The following is an 18,956-nucleotide window of genomic DNA, read 5'->3' on the forward strand; positions in this document are numbered from 1 at the left end:
TCTTCTAGCAGGGGCGGGATACGGGCAGTGCACGGCTCACTGGTGTGGTGGTTCCCCATGGAATCAAATAGCTTCGAGTGTTGCATTTTGTCCAAAAAGCCACTGATTCTTACGCAACTTTTACTCCGGGCTCGGGGAGAGTTCACAACTTGCATGAGTTGTCCGTGATGAGTACCATGGGTTCCATCTTCACGGTTCTACAAAGGTTGCCCCTTTTTATCTAAGTTTGGTAAAATATGCCCTACCTGACGTTCTTTACCATACCTATTTTTGCCGGTCCCACGGGAGCAGTCGGCGGGGCACCTTAGGGAAATCCCCAGGGTAAGCACAGAGCCCTCAATCCTTCATTCACATGATTTCGGCTTTCTTCGTGCTCAATTGTGCTTGTCTCTGCATAACATGGGTAGTTATTCTGCACAAATACCCACTTTGTTTGTTTATGCTTTATTTCACTTATGTGTGTGTACAACATAGAGCACCTGCGTACTAGTACACAACAGAGTATTGCACTCACCACGATGCTCTATGATGTGTTTTTTATTCCTCTAGGTTGCATTACCTAAGCAGGACCCTTTGGCCTGCATATCCACAGACCAACAAAGTAAGGTTGTATATCACATTGTGTAATATTTTCTCTTTTTTTGTGTAGTACTGAACACTTAGGTCCTGAAGAATTGCCATTAAGGCAAGAAACATGTTGACCTGACTTGAGGTTTGTAGATATTTTGCTTTAACTTTTCCTAGCATATAGCTCCCCTCCCACCCTTTTAATTAAGGGAGCCAACCATGCTAATAAAGTACATTGTGGACTGACTCACCTTTTTTAATTCACCTGCACCTCACGACTACACTTCCCCTGCCCTCTCACATGCATGCATCATATGGCTGGAACAAAAGATCTCCGATAAAGAGCCCCGGTTTCGGGAGCCCGTCAGACATTGCAGCGCCAGTCTGACAAGGAACAGAACCCATATGATGAAGCATGACACCTAGTTTACTGGGTGAGTGAGGGTTTTAGTTCCAACAAGGGAATTCCCCCCTTCTCGCTCTTCCCTAGTACACTCACACGATTTTCTTATCTTTTCTCCCGGGGAACTTTGTACCCTTCTTGTGTTACTAGTTGTCGGTCTTGTACACTGGACCCCGTTAAACATAGTCCTGCTCCGGTTCCCCCCTTTGTTCAAAAAAACAATCTTTTCACACAAAATGTGGATGATATTGTGCTACGTTTAGAAAGTGGTTCACAGGACAGGGTAGTAGTAGTAAATATTTTATTACGCCGAGGCCATTAAAGTAACATAAATCAATAAAATATATATATATATATATATATATATATATATATATATATATATATATATATAAAAAATACATTGTTTTTGGGCAATACAGTACGCATACATGGGACCCAGCCCACATGCAAGACGTGAGGAGCAGACACGTTTATTTGCAGAGATGCGCACATACAAGTATAACCACACACATAAAGAAAACCTACTTTAGCTTTCTGAAGTGGGGTGAGGCGCAGTTCATGCACAAAGCGGTTCCTGACGGGGGCGCCAGCTCCTGGTCAATGAGACCCCCCAGGTCCGAAGAGCACCTCCGGGTCCAGCTTAGCCTCATGAGAAACGAGGGTAAGGAGAATCCGAGAACACAATGTTCAATGTATAAAAAAAAGCAGGAGGTACTAAAAGCAAAATGGGGGCAAAACAAATCCACAATTGTAAGAAAAAAAGAAGAAAAGAAGGCACGCAGGGTGGTCTACCGGGATAATAACTGAATACACAAGCATGAAAACACTTGCTCCAATGAGCACAATCAAAGATGGACGACTCTTTTTTCAATATTTGATGCTTTTAGTAAGCAGTGCAGCATGCCGTGCTGCTTATTAAAAGCATCAAATATTGAAAAGTACAGTTTGCCGAGCACAAAAAAAATTTCCTCAGAGTGTCAAACCGCCAGTGAAGCATCCAATCCCCACGTGCACATCTTCTGTCCGTCCGCGTGCAGGCTTAGAATCTCCGTATCCGAGAGTTCAAGTTCGAAAATTTGTATAGCGCACTACTCACCCAGAGGGTCTCAAGGCGCTTGGGGAGGGGGGGTACTTTACTTATCGAATATCCAAGTTTTTAGTTGCTTTCTGAAGGAGAGGTGGTTCTGTGTAAGACGGAGGTGGGTGGCGAGAGAATTCCAGGTTTTGGCCGCCAAGTAGGAGAAGGATCTTCCCCCCATGGTGGATCTATGGATGCGCGGAATAGCGGCGAGGGCTTGATTGGACGATCGTAGTTGGCGGGAGGGGGTGTAGAAGGACAGTTGCGTGTTTAGGCATTCGGGTCCTAGGTCGTAGAGGGCTTTGTGTGCGTGGGTGAGGAGACGGAACGTTATTCTCTTGTTGACGGGGAGCCAGTGGAGGTCTTTCAGGTGACCGGAAATGTGAGCTTGACGGGGAATGTCCAGTATGAGTCTGGCTGAGGCGTTTTGGATGCGTTGGAGTTTTTTCTGTAGTTTGGCTGTGGTTCCGGCGTAAAGGGTGTTTCCGTAATCCAGTCGGCTTGTGACCAGTGCGTGGGTGACCGTCTTTCTTGTTTCGGTGGGGATCCAGCGGAAGATTTTTTTGAGCATGCGTAGAATGTTGAAGCATGATGATGAGACGGCGTTAACTTGTCTGGTCATCAAGAGGGAGGAGTCCAGGATGAAACCCAGGTTAGTGCGTGGTCTACACGACGACGCCTTGGCACCGCAGAGGGCACCGCCGCACCACGACCCTGGTCTCACCGATGATGCCTGTTGACGACTCCACTGAGCCGTTGCACGCAACGCGACCTGTGTGCACCGCACTCCCCACCGCATCGCTTCACGACAACGCCCTGGTATCCCCGACGACGACTCTCAACGCCGACATAGACACCGCTGCTTACACTCTGGTTCAAGGGCACCGCTCATAAAGTTACACAACACATCACCCTCATCCCGCACCCGCACCGCAGCCTTGGCCTACCGACGCCAGCTACATCGACTCCAGTTCTTCAGCCGACGACAACGCTTCAGCAATGACGCTGCTTCTTGCAGCATGACCTGCCAGCACCGTGACGAGCACCGCCATCATCTCGCACCGCACCGCGGCCCTGTTCTCACTGACGCCGCCATCTGACGCCGCCACCGAGCCGCTGCTTGCACCGTGACCTAAAGGCACCGCACCGCAGCACATGACGCCAGCGCTCCTGACTCCATCAGAGAGGAGATCGACCTGCAACAAGTGTGACTTCGAGGGCCTCCAACAACTCATGCACCAACCTCAGGAGAAGATGCCTGTGGCCACCGTGTTTTCGGAAGCTCAACGAGAGGTCATCAGCACCCTGCATTTCTAAAAGGTACTGTTTGCGGGTCTTCCCGACACCTTAGCTGGCTCGTGACGCCGCGGTCAGCCAGAACTGTTTGGATTTGTTTGCTCATGACGTCGTGATAGCCCCGGACGGAGCTATTGACATCAAGGAACCATTTTAAAGCATATTTTGATAAGTGAATTTTTTGAGTTTTTGGTCTTGTCTTAAGTATATAAAAATATTGGATATTTTTCTAAACTAGTGTGGTGTTCTTTTGTACTGCTTACACTGCATTACTGTTGGTTATGTGCAAATTTTATACACACTGCCTCTAAGATAAGCCTGACTGCTCGTGCCAAGCTACCAAGGGGGTGAGCAGGGGTTATTTTAGGAGTATAACTCAGTTATCCTGACTAGGAAGAAGGGTCCCTATTTGGACAAAGGTGCAAACCCTTGCCAACTAGAAACCCCCATTTCTAACAGTGTCAATTTGCAACTGATAGTGTGCAAATACACTGTAGCCAAGAAAGGTTGCCTACATACGGCATTCATTGACCTAACCTCAGCATTTGACAGAGTCAACCAACCCAACTATACCACATTCTTTTGGACTTGGGTTTGGAGGTCGAGCTTGTAGCATTTTTACAGATTTGTCATTCTAACCTTTCAGCCTCGGCCAAGTATGACAAGAAATGCAGCTTGACCACCCCCTGGGTGGTTCAGAGAGGAGTAAGGCAGGGGTGCCGTTAGGCCCCCTTGCTTTTTACCCTATATTTTAACAATCACAGGATGCCTTGACAGTGCCTATTGGGATATTCCAACCATGGGGTCTAAATTAATCCCCACCCTGTCATATGCAGCTTATGCATTCTGGTTTGCATGGACTGCCCTGGATCTCCAACAGTTGTTAAATGTTTTTAATGATTTTATGGACTTCCTAGACTTGTCTACCAATTTCACGAAATCCAATACCATGACGATTGGCTGTCGGAAGGCTGGTGGTCAAATGTTTTTTGGCAACAGGGTCGAACTTACTAAGGTTCCGACCTTCCCTGATCTGGGGAGTCTTATTTGATAATAAAGACTCAAGGGTTCCTCATCCTTGAAAAAGAACCCATTAATGAGTGTGGTGGGTCCCACCATGGACATTGCAGGTAGACTAAGGCCAAACATGCTTTATTGAAGGTATGTCGAGAGAAGTGTGTCCCAATGGTGACTTATAGGAGTTATGTGTGGGGGTATACAGACGGTGGAGAACTCCAAATGGTCGAAACTAATTTTTTGCGGCTTCTGCTTGCTGTACCCACCAGTACTCCTTCATTCCTGCTACATCAGGAGGTTGGTTTGGAATAGATCTCTGAACTCATTGCACTGGAACCCATTACTCATTGGTTGAGAACTTGGTCTAGCCCTGCCTTTGTTCTACATCAGTTAGTGATTGGATTGTAGAGTACTTGAGCGGGATTTATATATCCAGTGGTTAAGATATGCTAAAGAAACATTGTTGAGTGTGCACTGTATGGATCGATTAATCAACCCTCGACCTCTACGATCCAGAGAAATAGAGGTTATAAAAAATCTGCTCTTGGATAAGTGGCAAAAAGAAAGAGAGGGGATAGAACTTGCCAAACCAACCGCAAAACATTATATTTTATTGAACACCCGTCTAAAGGGGCAAACTTACCTGTAGATTGTTAGCAACACCTTTCATCGTTCCCTATTGACAAGGTTTAGGTTTAATACCATTCATTGGTTTTTAGTTGCTCCCAAGGGGGTGTTGTAAACAAGAAGACCATAAACCTGTGTCAAATTTTCTGATCAGAACATGATGCACTTTATATTCTATTGGTACTTTTACTGTACCTTGAGGAACAAATTTAAACTCCCTTTAGTAAGAAATAATCACTTTGCCCAAGTACGACCTGCCATGTTGTTTTTACTACTACTTGCTTCGGCATTGGCGTGTTCTGGGTTCGCAAACTTTCTCTGCAGAGCCATTAGACTTAGGTAGAAGGTTTAAACTGACTATATTTTGGATAAAACTGTTAAAAAAAACCCTAAAGTGTTTAGATGGCCCCGTTTATTTTATGATAGCATAACAGACTATGTTTAACGTTTTTGATGTCAGTTATTTGTCGGTTGGGTTTATTTTATATTGCCTCTCTCATTTCTGTTCTTACCTGAATATTATCATGCGTTCGCACATAATTTAAATGGTATGCTGGTATTTCTATAAGAAATTTGTATAAACATTTTAAATATCATTAATATATGCACTCTGTAATCTTATCTTGGCGCTTTTATAGTCAATATTGACCGAATAAAATAGTTATTACATTGAAATTGAATTGACACCTAGTATACAGATGTACAAATATGGCATTGCTCACCTCGTGGCAAAAGGCTAACAAGATTCTTCGATGTCTGAGCTTTACAATGGACACACTGCCCAAATTAGCACAACATTGTGTATTGCAACTCATTATAACATACACCTCACAAAATTTGGTGGTGTACACTTTAGCTTTAAAAGGCTCATGGAGTTTCCCTCCCAAGAGCATCCTGTGATGAATACATCCCCCAAAGGAAAATCTGCTCACAATATATCACCAACCACAGTTGGATCGAGTGAATCCTGCAAGCGTGGAAGTTGTACCTCCCTAAACATCAGCAGCTAATGCCTAACAGTTTGAGGTTTAAGCTTGTGTGGTACATCCTCCACTCCCTTTTCTAACCATTCATTGTGCAACACAGCCGTCAAGCAGTCTTATGAGTGGTGTTGACACTTCAATTGCAAAGGTTGTCGCATAGGATCAGGACTATCTGGGTGTTGGTAAAACCTAGTATATCTTCATAAGACGAAGTCTTGGTGTCAATTAAGTAAAACCTTTAAAATCTTCACAACATAAGAATTCAAGTCAAAACCATACATGTTTATTCAAAATTAGGTTGCCTACAGAAGTAATCAGTCAAATCAGTGTGAAATTAGCATTTATAAGAATTACAAATAAGAAAAGGCAAGAGGCTCAAAATATGGTATACCTCCAAAGTAGGCAGATAGAGAGATTCAACAGCAAAGTTTAGCAAAAAGACGGAAATAAAGTCTGCATCCAAACAATGTACAAAAAAGTTAAATATTAATCAAATGATAGGCTAGAACAGACTTGAGCAAGTGGAAAAAGCTATAGGTATAAATCAAATGACAGGCCAACGCGGAGTCTGCACAATTAGAAAGACATTAAAAGTCGGGTACATATCCCAAAAACAAGGCTTTTTTTTGGGCATACAAGCCACACACATAACATATTTTGAATTGACACAATAGGGTTTGGCTAACAAAGATACATGTAAATTAACCAATGACTACTCGAGTACAGAAGATGCATCAAATAAGTTACTTCTAGTGAATAACTACTTAGCTGCATATTCATGTCTTTGCATGCGTAAGAAGCAAGCATTCGAAATGCAAATGGACTCGCATTTGCTTGTGTTAGAGCTATGGACATTGTATATGGAAATGACTTTTACCTATGTGGTATGGAGTGTATGTACTGTGTAATGGAATTATGTGGGTTGTATTGGACTACTTAGTTGTGTAAGTGTGTGGCATGGATGTGTGTGACATGGATTTGTGTGGTGTGGAGTGATTTGAGTAGTGGAATTATATGGCATGGTGTGCTATGGTATTGTGAGGCTAGTAAATATGTGGTATTCAGGGTACTGGAATTATGTGGAGTGGTATTGTGCGTTATGGCGTGTAATTATGTGGAATTGTATTTTGTGTTGTGGAGTGGTATGTAGTGGAGTTTAATTATGTGGTGTGCTGAAATATGTAGCACAGTATCGAATTGAGTATGGAATTGTGTGGTGTGGATTGGTTGTATGTGCTGTTTTGACTAATTGTGTTGTTGAGTTGTATAATGTGGTTTGGTGTCGAATTATGTGGTTTGGATTAGAAATATGTGGAGTTGAATTGCGTGGCATGGAACTATGTGGATAGCTTTTTCTTTTTGGTGACAAAAAAGAATAGGTAGGAGCTAAGCTCCAAATGTGTATGTTTGGGGGTAAAAAAAAATGAAAGAGTTAGAGCTATTGGCATACCTTATCTTGCCTATGTGTTATGGATTGGAGTGGATGTATGTGGTGTGTAGTGGAATTATGTGGGTTATTTCTAAATTGTTAGTTGTTGAATTGTGCCATGCAAATAACATGGCAGTAGGATCTTCCACTTGCAGTAGCAAAAGCCCTCTGAGAAAACCCTGTAAGGGTTTTGTTCCTATTGGCAACTATTGCAGTGAGGTTGCTATCAAAAACTCAATTTAGTCTGGCTCTGGGAGGCATAGCATTACGTTACCATTCTGCTAAAGAGACTGGTGCCCGAGAATATGAATGTCAGATGCACCACATACAAAGCAGTCTCCACTGAAGACATCACAAATAAGATATGAAAGGCTACCATTTGGGCATAATTGCATATTTCCACCAAGCACTATAGAGTGGCGATTGACACGAGGACTGAAGCGATCCTCGAAAAGCCATCCCATAGCATGTTTTATGTTTATTCCTTCTCAACTCACAATGGCAGAGATGCTATGCTGCTTTAAGATAGGATTTGATGAAGGAGCAACCTACACACAACATATGGTAAAAAGCTACTTAGCCGTAGATGTCAAACCCAATCTTTTGATATTCACATATGACCACTTGGCCATGGAGGACCAACGTGCAGTCTTAGAGTCTTCACGCTAATAGATTATCTTTTACTATAGGAACAGACCATTCATTAACAATCGCTTCAAATAGCCTAAAGATTCAATGAGTCAAACTACATATTCCAGTAGGTTTTGTACACACAGCTGCAAGTGAGAAACATGGGTTGGATCAGAGATCAGTATCATCTCCCCTACATTTTTCTACTGGCCCTCAAAGGTATACCGGCCTCTGGCAACGCGATGTACTAGATGAGGAAAGGTACGAGAAAGAAAGTGAATTGCACATAAGCTAATCAGCAATTGTTCCAGTACAGCATAAAGGGCTTTTGTTATGCTACCCTTGCACAGCTGGCAAAAGACCACCATCTGAGGAGACACGTGTCTCAAAGCCTGTGAATGTGTTGCCAGTACCATCATGGAATCGAGCAAACCAGGAATTATCTTCAACCATGTCTCATGCGTGCTCGAATTTCTTCAAGTATTAGAGAATTCCAGCCCCTCCAAAGAACCGTCGCAGTGGATTGAGACAGATCCCTTTCACCACATCTTCAGGACATGAAACTTGGTACACAATAAGGAAACGTACGCATTACAGTTTAGTGACTGAGAAGGGTGAGCGATTCCTTACGCATGCTGCAAAATCTTCACTGTCCCAACACATGGTGTACTGAAAACAAAGCAGGGTGGGTTGTGATCCTCTGACAAACGAACACAGAGAATACAAAACCACAAGTGCAAAGTGTCAGGAGTTCGGTTCAAAAAACATTTTGGCCAAGAAACAACATTAAACCGTATTTTAAAGCTTGTGAGTCGGTCAACAAGGGGCTTTCCGTGAAGTAAAAAAGAAACTATGTTTAGTCAACGCTGGGAACGAGACAAGCAAACTACAATGGAAGATAAACAAGCATCCTGTGATTGTGCAAAAAAAAAAATAGCCTCTCTCTGCCTGAAAATTTAATGTGTCAATCTGTAATGCAATGTGTCAGGTGTGGGCCAAATAACAACAAGCATTGGCAAATCATGAACCTAGGCGTGTGAACCTAGGCATGGTAGGTGTGTGAAGAGTAAAGTCCCTCTACGACAACTTCAAGAAACAGAAACAAGACAATGACACCACACCCATCTCCAGCAACGCCAGCCAGCCTACCATCACCGCCTGGACCCCAGTCACCACAGAAGACACTGCCAAGACCATAAAAGCATTTACTCAGGAGCCATCACAAACCCCTGCCCGCTGAGGATCTTCCACAGAGCCGCCGTTGCCATAGCACACAAACTACAATGAACCATCATCTCCACCTTCAAAACCGGCACATTCCCAGAATACTGGAAACACCTAGAAGTCAAGCCCCTCCTCAAGAAGCCCTCAGCCGACCTGGCGGACCTCAAGAACTACAGACCCATCTCTCGCCTCCCCTTCTCAGCCAAAGTCACTGAGAAGATCGTCAACAACCAGCTCACAACCTTCATAACTCAATACCAGACTCCTGCCAATCCAGATTGCGCAGCAACCACAGCACCAAGACCACGCTCCTTGCCACCACAGACTACATCCGCACTCTCCTTGACCAGGGCCACGCGGTGGCCCTCATCCTACTAGACTTCTCTGCAACCTTCGACACCGTCTCTCACCCCAGACTCCACGACGCCGGCATACAGGGGAACTGCCCAAGACTGGATCCGCTCATTCCACACCGGCCGAACCCAAAGAATAAGACAACCGCCCTACCTCTCCGAACCCACAGAGATCAGCTGCTGAGTACCCCAAGGATCATTGCTCAGCCCCACGTTCAACATCTACATGGCCCCCCTCGCCTCCATTCTCAGAAATCATGGACTGACATAGTATCCTAGGCCGATGACACCCAACTCATCCTCTCCCTCGCCAAGGAAACCCAACACCACCAGAAATAGCTTCCAGGAAGGAACGAAAGGTGTTGCTTCCTGGATGAGCAGCAGCTGCCTGAAACTCAACTCGGAGAAAACAGAAGTCCTCGTCCTTAGATCCACCCCCTCAGCATGGGACAACACCTGATGGCCTACCGCCCTCGGCAAACCCCTCACATCAACGGGCCACATCTGCTCCCTCCATCATACTCGACTCCTCCCTCACCATGACCCGACAGATCAACGCTGTCTCCGCCACGTGCTTCAACACCCTCTGTAAGACCTTCAAATAGATAACCCCCCCAAAATCCAGAAAGACCATCACCAGTGCACTCATAACCAGCAGACCAGACTACGGAAACACCCTCTACGCCAGAATCAACAAATCCCTACTCCACAAACTCCAGATCATCCAGAACCCCGCCACCAGACTTGTCCTCTGCATTACATGACAAGACCACATCACCCAGCACCTACGAGACCTTTATTGGCTCCACGTCGAAAAGAGTGACCTTTAAGCTGCTTACTCAAACCTACAAATCCCTCCACAACACCGGACCCCAATACCTCAATGAAAGAGTCTCCTTCTACGCAACCAAGAGAAGCCTCTGCTCCGCCGACCTAGCCCTGGCCGAAACCCCACGCATCCGCAGAGCCAGATCGGGAGGAAGAGCCTACTACTACATCGCGGCCAAGACCTGGAACGAACTCCCCCTCAGCATCAGACAATCCTCCACTCTGCAAGCATTCAGGAAGAGCCTCAAGACCTGGCTCTTCGGATGATACAGAGTTGCAAAATCTCCCCCCCATTTTCCCCGAGCACTTTGACACCCTCACAGGTGAGTAGTACGCTTCACAAACTGATTGATTGAGGAAGTGGCCCACCGTGAAGCTGGGGAGCCAGGTTCAAGTCTCAGCGTCTGTTCAAGCATCCTGTAATTATGAAGCGGAGATACCATAAGGAGCAGGCTCCTCATTGTTTGCAGATACATGAATTGTCGACTGTTGGATTGAAAAATAATAAGGAATTAAGTACCGAGATATAGGTGCCTGCGAAAATCTATATTTTACTACTGGGACTGAATATGATTATGACATATTAGCCCTGATGGAGTTTGTGGAAATTATCCACAAGACGATACACGTGTTGGCTGCATTCTGATCAGACTGGCTGTGACATTATCTATCTGGAATTCTGCCGTTTGGAATGAAACAAAGAAATTACCATAACTACGGCCTGCTGGATTTACTTTGGAATGGACATTTGCTCAGAATAATATTTTGTTTATCATGTGACTGTGCGCATATTATTTAATCCCCTCTCCCCGTGTCTGACAAACGAACGTGTCTGTCATGTAACTGGTGGTCATGTAAAGTGCTCAGATCCCTTCGGGTGGAGTTCATGCTATATAACACAGCAAAGAAACAACATTTTTAAAAGCAGTGTTGTGGGAGGGGGCAGCACAGGGAGAATAATTGGCGGCGGTGCAAAAAAAAAAGCAGTGTTGGGTGAGGTGGAGGAGGGTGAGGGGGTCAGCACGAGGAGATTAAGTGGTAGCAGAAGCTTAATAAACACCTAAGCAAACAGCACTTTAAGTGAAGTGACAGCTGTGAGAATTTCATGGAGCCTAGGCAGGAAGTAAACAGAACACGGAGCAGCAGGCGTCATTGTCAGAGTGGTCTACCTTCAAGCTTGGGAACCAGGTTAGACTCTCGGCATAGGCTCAAGCATCATGTGATTGTGCGCGAATCATTTAATCTCCCCGTGCCTGAAAATTGAATGTAACCGTCTGTAATGCTGGCTATGTAAAGCGATCTGATCCCTTTGGGTCGAGTCTGCGATATATATAACAGAGCAAAAATTTTAATTAAAAAAAATAGAAGCAGTGTTGTGGGAGGGATGAGATGTCAGCAAGGGGGATTAAGTGGCAGCAGAAGCTTAATAAACACAAAAGCAAACAGCACAGCAAATGAAGCTGCAGCAAGTGTTTCATGAAGCCTGTGCACAAAGTAAACAGAACAATTAACAAGAGCAGAGGCAGACCAAAGTGCTTTTGAAGTTTCGGTAGTAACTGTAGAATACGAGCACGTAACAGTGTCAGCCATCATAGGAGGATACAAAAGTCTAAAAGGAGGGACTACTCAGTCTATTCACCAATCAAAAGCCGGCATTCACAAAGGACACTAAGAGAATCCAATTAAAAAGATGGGCGGTGCTTAAAGCCCATATTCTAATAACATATTTACAAAAAGGGGTGGTGAGGGACAGAGTCTCTGAATTAAACAGAATACTCTCACCCAGTCAAGAGATCAGGGCTAGATCCAACACCGTTTTTTAGCTCACTGCACCATCCCAGTTTCAGAACCTGGCTGTATGCAAATTAGTCTGTTCCTGTCCCAGTGCATGATGGGAACAGGGCAAACCAAACTACAAAAGCCAATTCTTACACTGGGAAGGAAACAAGCTACCGGGGACCGGTTTCTGGCATTTCAGCCTCTTCGGCCCGGCTTGCTTGAATCCTGATGGTGCAATGAGCAAGGGACTCACATCTGAGCATACCCTTCCACGCTTAGGGTGGACAAAAATATTTACAAAAAGGGGTGGTGAGGGACAGAGTCTCTGAATTAAACAGAATACTCTCACCCAGTCAAGAGATCAGGGCTAGATCCAACACCGTTTTTTAGCTCACTGCACCATCCCAGTTTCAGAACCTGGCTGTATGCAAATTAGTCTGTTCCTGTCCCAGTGCATGATGGGAACAGGGCAAACCAAACTACAAAAGCCAATTCTTACACTGGGAAGGAAACAAGCTACCGGGGACCGGTTTCTGGCATTTCAGCCTCTTCGGCCCGGCTTGCTTGAATCCTGATGGTGCAATGAGCAAGGGACTCACATCTGAGCATACCCTTCCACGCTTAGGGTGGACAAAAATATTTACAAAAAGGGGTGGTGAGGGACAGAGTCTCTGAATTAAACAGAATACTCTCACCCAGTCAAGAGATCAGGGCTAGATCCAACACCGTTTTTTAGCTCACTGCACCATCCCAGTTTCAGAACCTGGCTGTATGCAAATTAGTCTGTTCCTGTCCCAGTGCATGATGGGAACAGGGCAAACCAAACTACAAAAGCCAATTCTTACACTGGGAAGGAAACAAGCTACCGGGGACCGGTTTCTGGCATTTCAGCCTCTTCGGCCCGGCTTGCTTGAATCCTGATGGTGCAATGAGCAAGGGACTCACATCTGAGCATACCCTTCCACGCTTAGGGTGGACAAAAATATTTACAAAAAGGAGTGGTGAGGGACAGAGTCTCTGAATTAAACAGAATACTCTCACCCAGTCAAGAGATCAGGGCTAGATCCAACACCGTTTTTTAGCTCACTGCACCATCCCAGTTTCAGAACCTGGCTGTATGCAAATTAGTCTGTTCCTGTCCCAGTGCATGATGGGAACAGGGCAAACCAAACTACAAAAGCCAATTCTTACACTGGGAAGGAAACAAGCTACCGGGGACCGGTTTCTGGCATTTCAGCCTCTTCGGCCCGGCTTGCTTGAATCCTGATGGTGCAATGAGCAAGGGACTCACATCTGAGCATACCCTTCCACGCTTAGGGTGGACAAAAATATTTACAAAAAGGGGTGGTGAGGGACAGAGTCTCTGAATTAAACAGAATACTCTCACCCAGTCAAGAGATCAGGGCTAGATCCAACACCGTTTTTTAGCTCACTGCACCATCCCAGTTTCAGAACCTGGCTGTATGCAAATTAGTCTGTTCCTGTCCCAGTGCATGATGGGAACAGGGCAAACCAAACTACAAAAGCCAATTCTTACACTGGGAAGGAAACAAGCTACCGGGGACCGGTTTCTGGCATTTCAGCCTCTTCGGCCCGGCTTGCTTGAATCCTGATGGTGCAATGAGCAAGGGACTCACATCTGAGCATACCCTTCCACGCTTAGGGTGGACAAAAATATTTACAAAAAGGGGTGGTGAGGGACAGAGTCTCTGAATTAAACAGAATACTCTCACCCAGTCAAGAGATCAGGGCTAGATCCAACACCGTTTTTTAGCTCACTGCACCATCCCAGTTTCAGAACCTGGCTGTATGCAAATTAGTCTGTTCCTGTCCCAGTGCATGATGGGAACAGGGCAAACCAAACTACAAAAGCCAATTCTTACACTGGGAAGGAAACAAGCTACCGGGGACCGGTTTCTGGCATTTCAGCCTCTTCGGCCCGGCTTGCTTGAATCCTGATGGTGCAATGAGCAAGGGACTCACATCTGAGCATACCCTTCCACGCTTAGGGTGGACAAAAATATTTACAAAAAGGGGTGGTGAGGGACAGAGTCTCTGAATTAAACAGAATACTCTCACCCAGTCAAGAGATCAGGGCTAGATCCAACACCGTTTTTTAGCTCACTGCACCATCCCAGTTTCAGAACCTGGCTGTATGCAAATTAGTCTGTTCCTGTCCCAGTGCATGATGGGAACAGGGCAAACCAAACTACAAAAGCCAATTCTTACACTGGGAAGGAAACAAGCTACCGGGGACCGGTTTCTGGCATTTCAGCCTCTTCGGCCCGGCTTGCTTGAATCCTGATGGTGCAATGAGCAAGGGACTCACATCTGAGCATACCCTTCCACGCTTAGGGTGGACAAAAATATTTACAAAAAGGGGTGGTGAGGGACAGAGTCTCTGAATTAAACAGAATACTCTCACCCAGTCAAGAGATCAGGGCTAGATCCAACACCGTTTTTTAGCTCACTGCACCATCCCAGTTTCAGAACCTGGCTGTATGCAAATTAGTCTGTTCCTGTCCCAGTGCATGATGGGAACAGGGCAAACCAAACTACAAAAGCCAATTCTTACACTGGGAAGGAAACAAGCTACCGGGGACCGGTTTCTGGCATTTCAGCCTCTTCGGCCCGGCTTGCTTGAATCCTGATGGTGCAATGAGCAAGGGACTCACATCTGAGCATACCCTTCCACGCTTAGGGTGGACAAAAATATTTACAAAAAGGGGTGGTGAGGGACAGAGTCTCTGAATTAAACAGAATACTCTCACCCAGTCAAGAGATCAGGGCTAGATCCAACACCGTTTTTTAGCTCACTGCACCATCCCAGTTTCAGAACCTGGCTGTATGCAAATTAGTCTGTTCCTGTCCCAGTGCATGATGGGAACAGGGCAAACCAAACTACAAAAGCCAATTCTTACACTGGGAAGGAAACAAGCTACCGGGGACCGGTTTCTGGCATTTCAGCCTCTTCGGCCCGGCTTGCTTGAATCCTGATGGTGCAATGAGCAAGGGACTCACATCTGAGCATACCCTTCCACGCTTAGGGTGGACAAAAATATTTACAAAAAGGGGTGGTGAGGGACAGAGTCTCTGAATTAAACAGAATACTCTCACCCAGTCAAGAGATCAGGGCTAGATCCAACACCGTTTTTTAGCTCACTGCACCATCCCAGTTTCAGAACCTGGCTGTATGCAAATTAGTCACTCTCAGACACTCTGTTCATCACCACCCCCTTTTCTAAATCGTTTTTGGCCACTATAGGTGTGGCAGGGTATACTCAGACATGAGTCCCTTTCTCACTGCTCCATCAGGATTCAAGCAAGCCGGGCCGAAGAAGGCTGAAATGCCAGAAACCGGTCCCCGGTAGCTTGTCTCCTTTCTGGTGAAGAATTGGCTTGGTAGTTTAGTCTGCCCTGTTCCCATGATGCACTGGGCCAGGGACAGACTGATTTGCATATAGCCAGGTTCTGAGCTGGGATGGGGCAGTGAGATAAATAACGGTGATGGATCAAGCCCTGATCTTTGGACTGGGTAAGAGTGGTCTGTTTAACTCAGACACTCTGTTCATCACCACCCCCTTTTCTAAATCATATTCTAATAACATCGTGTCTCGAAAAGCCAGCACATGGGCTACCTAGGTGAAACCTAATAATGGATGCCAGTGCATTTATATAAATTAACAAGAAGTTCAGAGCATGAAAGCTGTAGCATCTCTCGTTTGAGCCTAGGCAAAGTGCCTTAAATATTGCAGCAACAGGTTCACCCTGGACATGGCTTCCTCATAAGTTAGAAAATTAATAAATTTGCAATTTTGTCAACAGACACCACGAAGAGAGATTTTATTTTGCTTATTTTTCTGAATGTAAAATCACACAGAGACATGTATGTAGAAAAAGGCTTATTCGTGTCAAATAAAAGTGCACATTTCTTTCTGCAAATATAAACAGGTATCAGGCAAGCTGGCCTTGTCATGTTACCTACTGCCTCATCATGCTATCTAGAACACATCTGAATTACGTTTTAATCTAATCTTATTTTTTTTTTAAAGCTTCTAGAGTGGCAAAGATGAAAACTACTTTTGGCTAACCTTAACTTTCCAGTGAAGAAGACTTTGCCGAGACTAGTAAGCCATGCCTTCATTGGGAAATCTATTGAAGACAAAAGAAAGTAAAGTTTGGCAGAGGTGGTCTCGGTGCACTGGAAGGTGCAGCGCACCCCTACTTTACTTCCCAGTGACGTGCTATTTCTCCCCACACATTCTCAGTGTATTTCTGTTTTTTCTGCCAACTTGCTTCATATCCCGTACTGGACTTCTGCTAAACTAACTAAAAGGTTTGGAAAGCCATACTCACTGGTTTCTTCCAAATACTCATGTAGACCGAAACCATCGGACTACGATGGGTACCAATAAATACCTTGACTGCAAACATAGATTCCTGTCCAGCAGTTAGGTGGCAATTCCAACCATTCTTTTCAGTATAGTGCAAGTAAGCGCGTCCATCAACAGAATAACTTCCATCTAATTTGTGTCGTGCATTAAGGGTGAATATCGCACAGTTCAGGTTTTACAGACAACGATAAAATAGATACTAGACCTCTCAAGCCACCTGCCAGCGATGGAACAGCCCATAGACTATTCTTAACCGGCAGTTCACGATACCATTAGCCCCTCGTATGATTAGTTCACTGAGCCCCCACTACCCCAAACACACAGCATATGAGCACCGTACCGTACCCCATTACTTACCCAGGTCCTTGTCATTGATCCCAAGATGATTGTCCAGCTCCGTACAGACCTTGGACACCAGAGACAGATGCTCGAGTTTTCGTAGTTCTTCCTGTGCAATATCCGCCATTTTTCTGACTAAGTCTCACTCTACACTGAGAGGAAAAGTCCTATGCGTACAAAGAAAAGTAGGAGAATCTGGGGCTGTCAAAAAGACACATAACATTAGACAGCGTAGTCAGCCACTGAAACTGTTACAGCAGCAGGGCCGTTCGGCCACCGTAGGAAGAAAGATTTACATTACGTAAACAAACGAGTAGTCGTGAGAGTCAACGTGCGTTACACGCAACCGAAGGCATGGAAGAGAGACTGCAATTGAACGAAAACATAGTGGGATAACGATGCCGCCATCTTAGCAGTGTAAATTGTATGGTGAAAGTCGAGGTAAAGTTGTGTGAACTTTGCGGAGCGACTAGATCATTTTCTATAGTAGCGGCTCAATACGAATACTGTGTGTATGTTTACTCAATATTTGAAATTAAAAAATATGCTCTGAACATTTCCTTTTTTGGATCACTTTAAATAGAGTAACGTGCCTACACATTAATGTTTTCAAATATTTTTTTCGGCCTTTTATTTCATATTATGATCGACAAATTCTCAATGAGTGGCACAGGGAGTGGAAACCGAGAGAGGGTGTGCCCTTACGGTCACAACTGCCGACTATGGAACTGTTGGACCTGGCCCGGTGTTGCGTAATATTTGGTATCCCCTCGGAGTTTTGTTCCTCTGCGCTCTGGCAGTCAGGTTTCGCAGAACTGTCTCATTGTACAGCTCGAACGCTGCACAACAGAAGAAGAAGGAAACATAGGAGGCTGCCGCAGGCAGAAGCGGAACATAGCTGCCAAGGTTTCAGATTGCCATGTGTGACATTTTCATAATTTCAGAGTATTTATGAGTGACATTTTAACGACTATGAGTGACACTTTCTTGTGAGCAAAATTAAGCAATGAAGACGAGGCAAACATATAACTATCAGAAATTGCATTCATTTGAGCAACGAGAAAGTCTAAGAAGATCTTAAAACTGCAGAGAAAGTCTAAGAAGATCTTAAAACTGCAGCAAAGCTCCAGAAATGGAACAGCACTAACCTATTAAAAGCAGTAACTCACAGCTAATCCTCTAAAATAGTTTTGCGAATATACATGGTTCATGTTCTATAGCAGAAACTGTCACAAGACAAAACTCTGATCTCGCTCCAGCACTCTATTATTCACCAAAGTTACCTTGATCTTTTTTCTTGTTGCATGAAAACTCCTGGACACACATAGAATTCAGCCCCATTGCCAACTTGTTTTAACCCCAGGTTATTTTTCTGGGCCTTTGCAGAGTCTTAAAATACGATTCACTGGGAGAGGTCGCCCCTACTGGCCTATCCCTGTCCATTATAACCCCATTCATAATTTACTTAGGGTGTCTTCATCGGCCAAGGAGGAGCAGGGGTTGAATAATTATTCCTAATATGATGGTCATGTAGTCAGGGTGCTAGCTATTCATTTGTTAAAACGTAATCATGAAGATACTTCTTTAATGCCGACAAATGGTACTACAATAAACTTATACGCAGAGAACACCTTATAGTCCACCAAGAGGAAAGACAAGCAAATTACCATACGCAAAGGTGAGCTCTCAAGGGAATCTGTGTCAGTACGATGCCTAGCTGGTAGCAATCATGCAAGAAGTGCAGTGTGAATCACACAGGTATGAGCAAAGTGAGCAAGGAGCCCGCAGAAATGGGATAAAAATCTGGAGGAATAAAAGAACAAATACAATTCAAACAGCACTTCCAATACCCAGATTTAATTATGGAGGGGGGCCCGCTTTCAGCATGAAGCAGATCAAACAACTTAGCCTGTAAGTGATCGTCTGTAACTTAAGCGATCTAAGGCATTGTGATATTTTGTGGTTACAAATAGAGTCAGCTAGGCCTTTCTTTACATATTGTTAAC

At 44.8% G+C, this 18,956-nt stretch overlaps 1 protein-coding gene across 1 annotated transcript in view; it reads right to left on the bottom strand.

The window, feature by feature from the left end:
• DHX8 (DEAH-box helicase 8) overlaps nucleotides 1-17,261 on the bottom strand; it is a 318,773-nt gene extending 301,512 nt beyond the window's left edge. The window contains exon 1 of the mRNA XM_086924012.1: nucleotides 16,969-17,261. Within this exon, the coding sequence (XP_086780138.1) occupies nucleotides 16,969-17,077 (109 nt within the window). The 5' untranslated portion in view covers nucleotides 17,078-17,261. The remainder of the gene's footprint in view (nucleotides 1-16,968) is intronic.
• Between the last annotated feature and the right edge of the window lie 1,695 nt (nucleotides 17,262-18,956).

Source organism: Lissotriton vulgaris, chromosome 5, assembly GCF_964263255.1.
Source record: "Lissotriton vulgaris chromosome 5, aLisVul1.2, whole genome shotgun sequence".
Lineage (NCBI taxonomy): Eukaryota > Metazoa > Chordata > Amphibia > Caudata > Salamandridae > Lissotriton > Lissotriton vulgaris.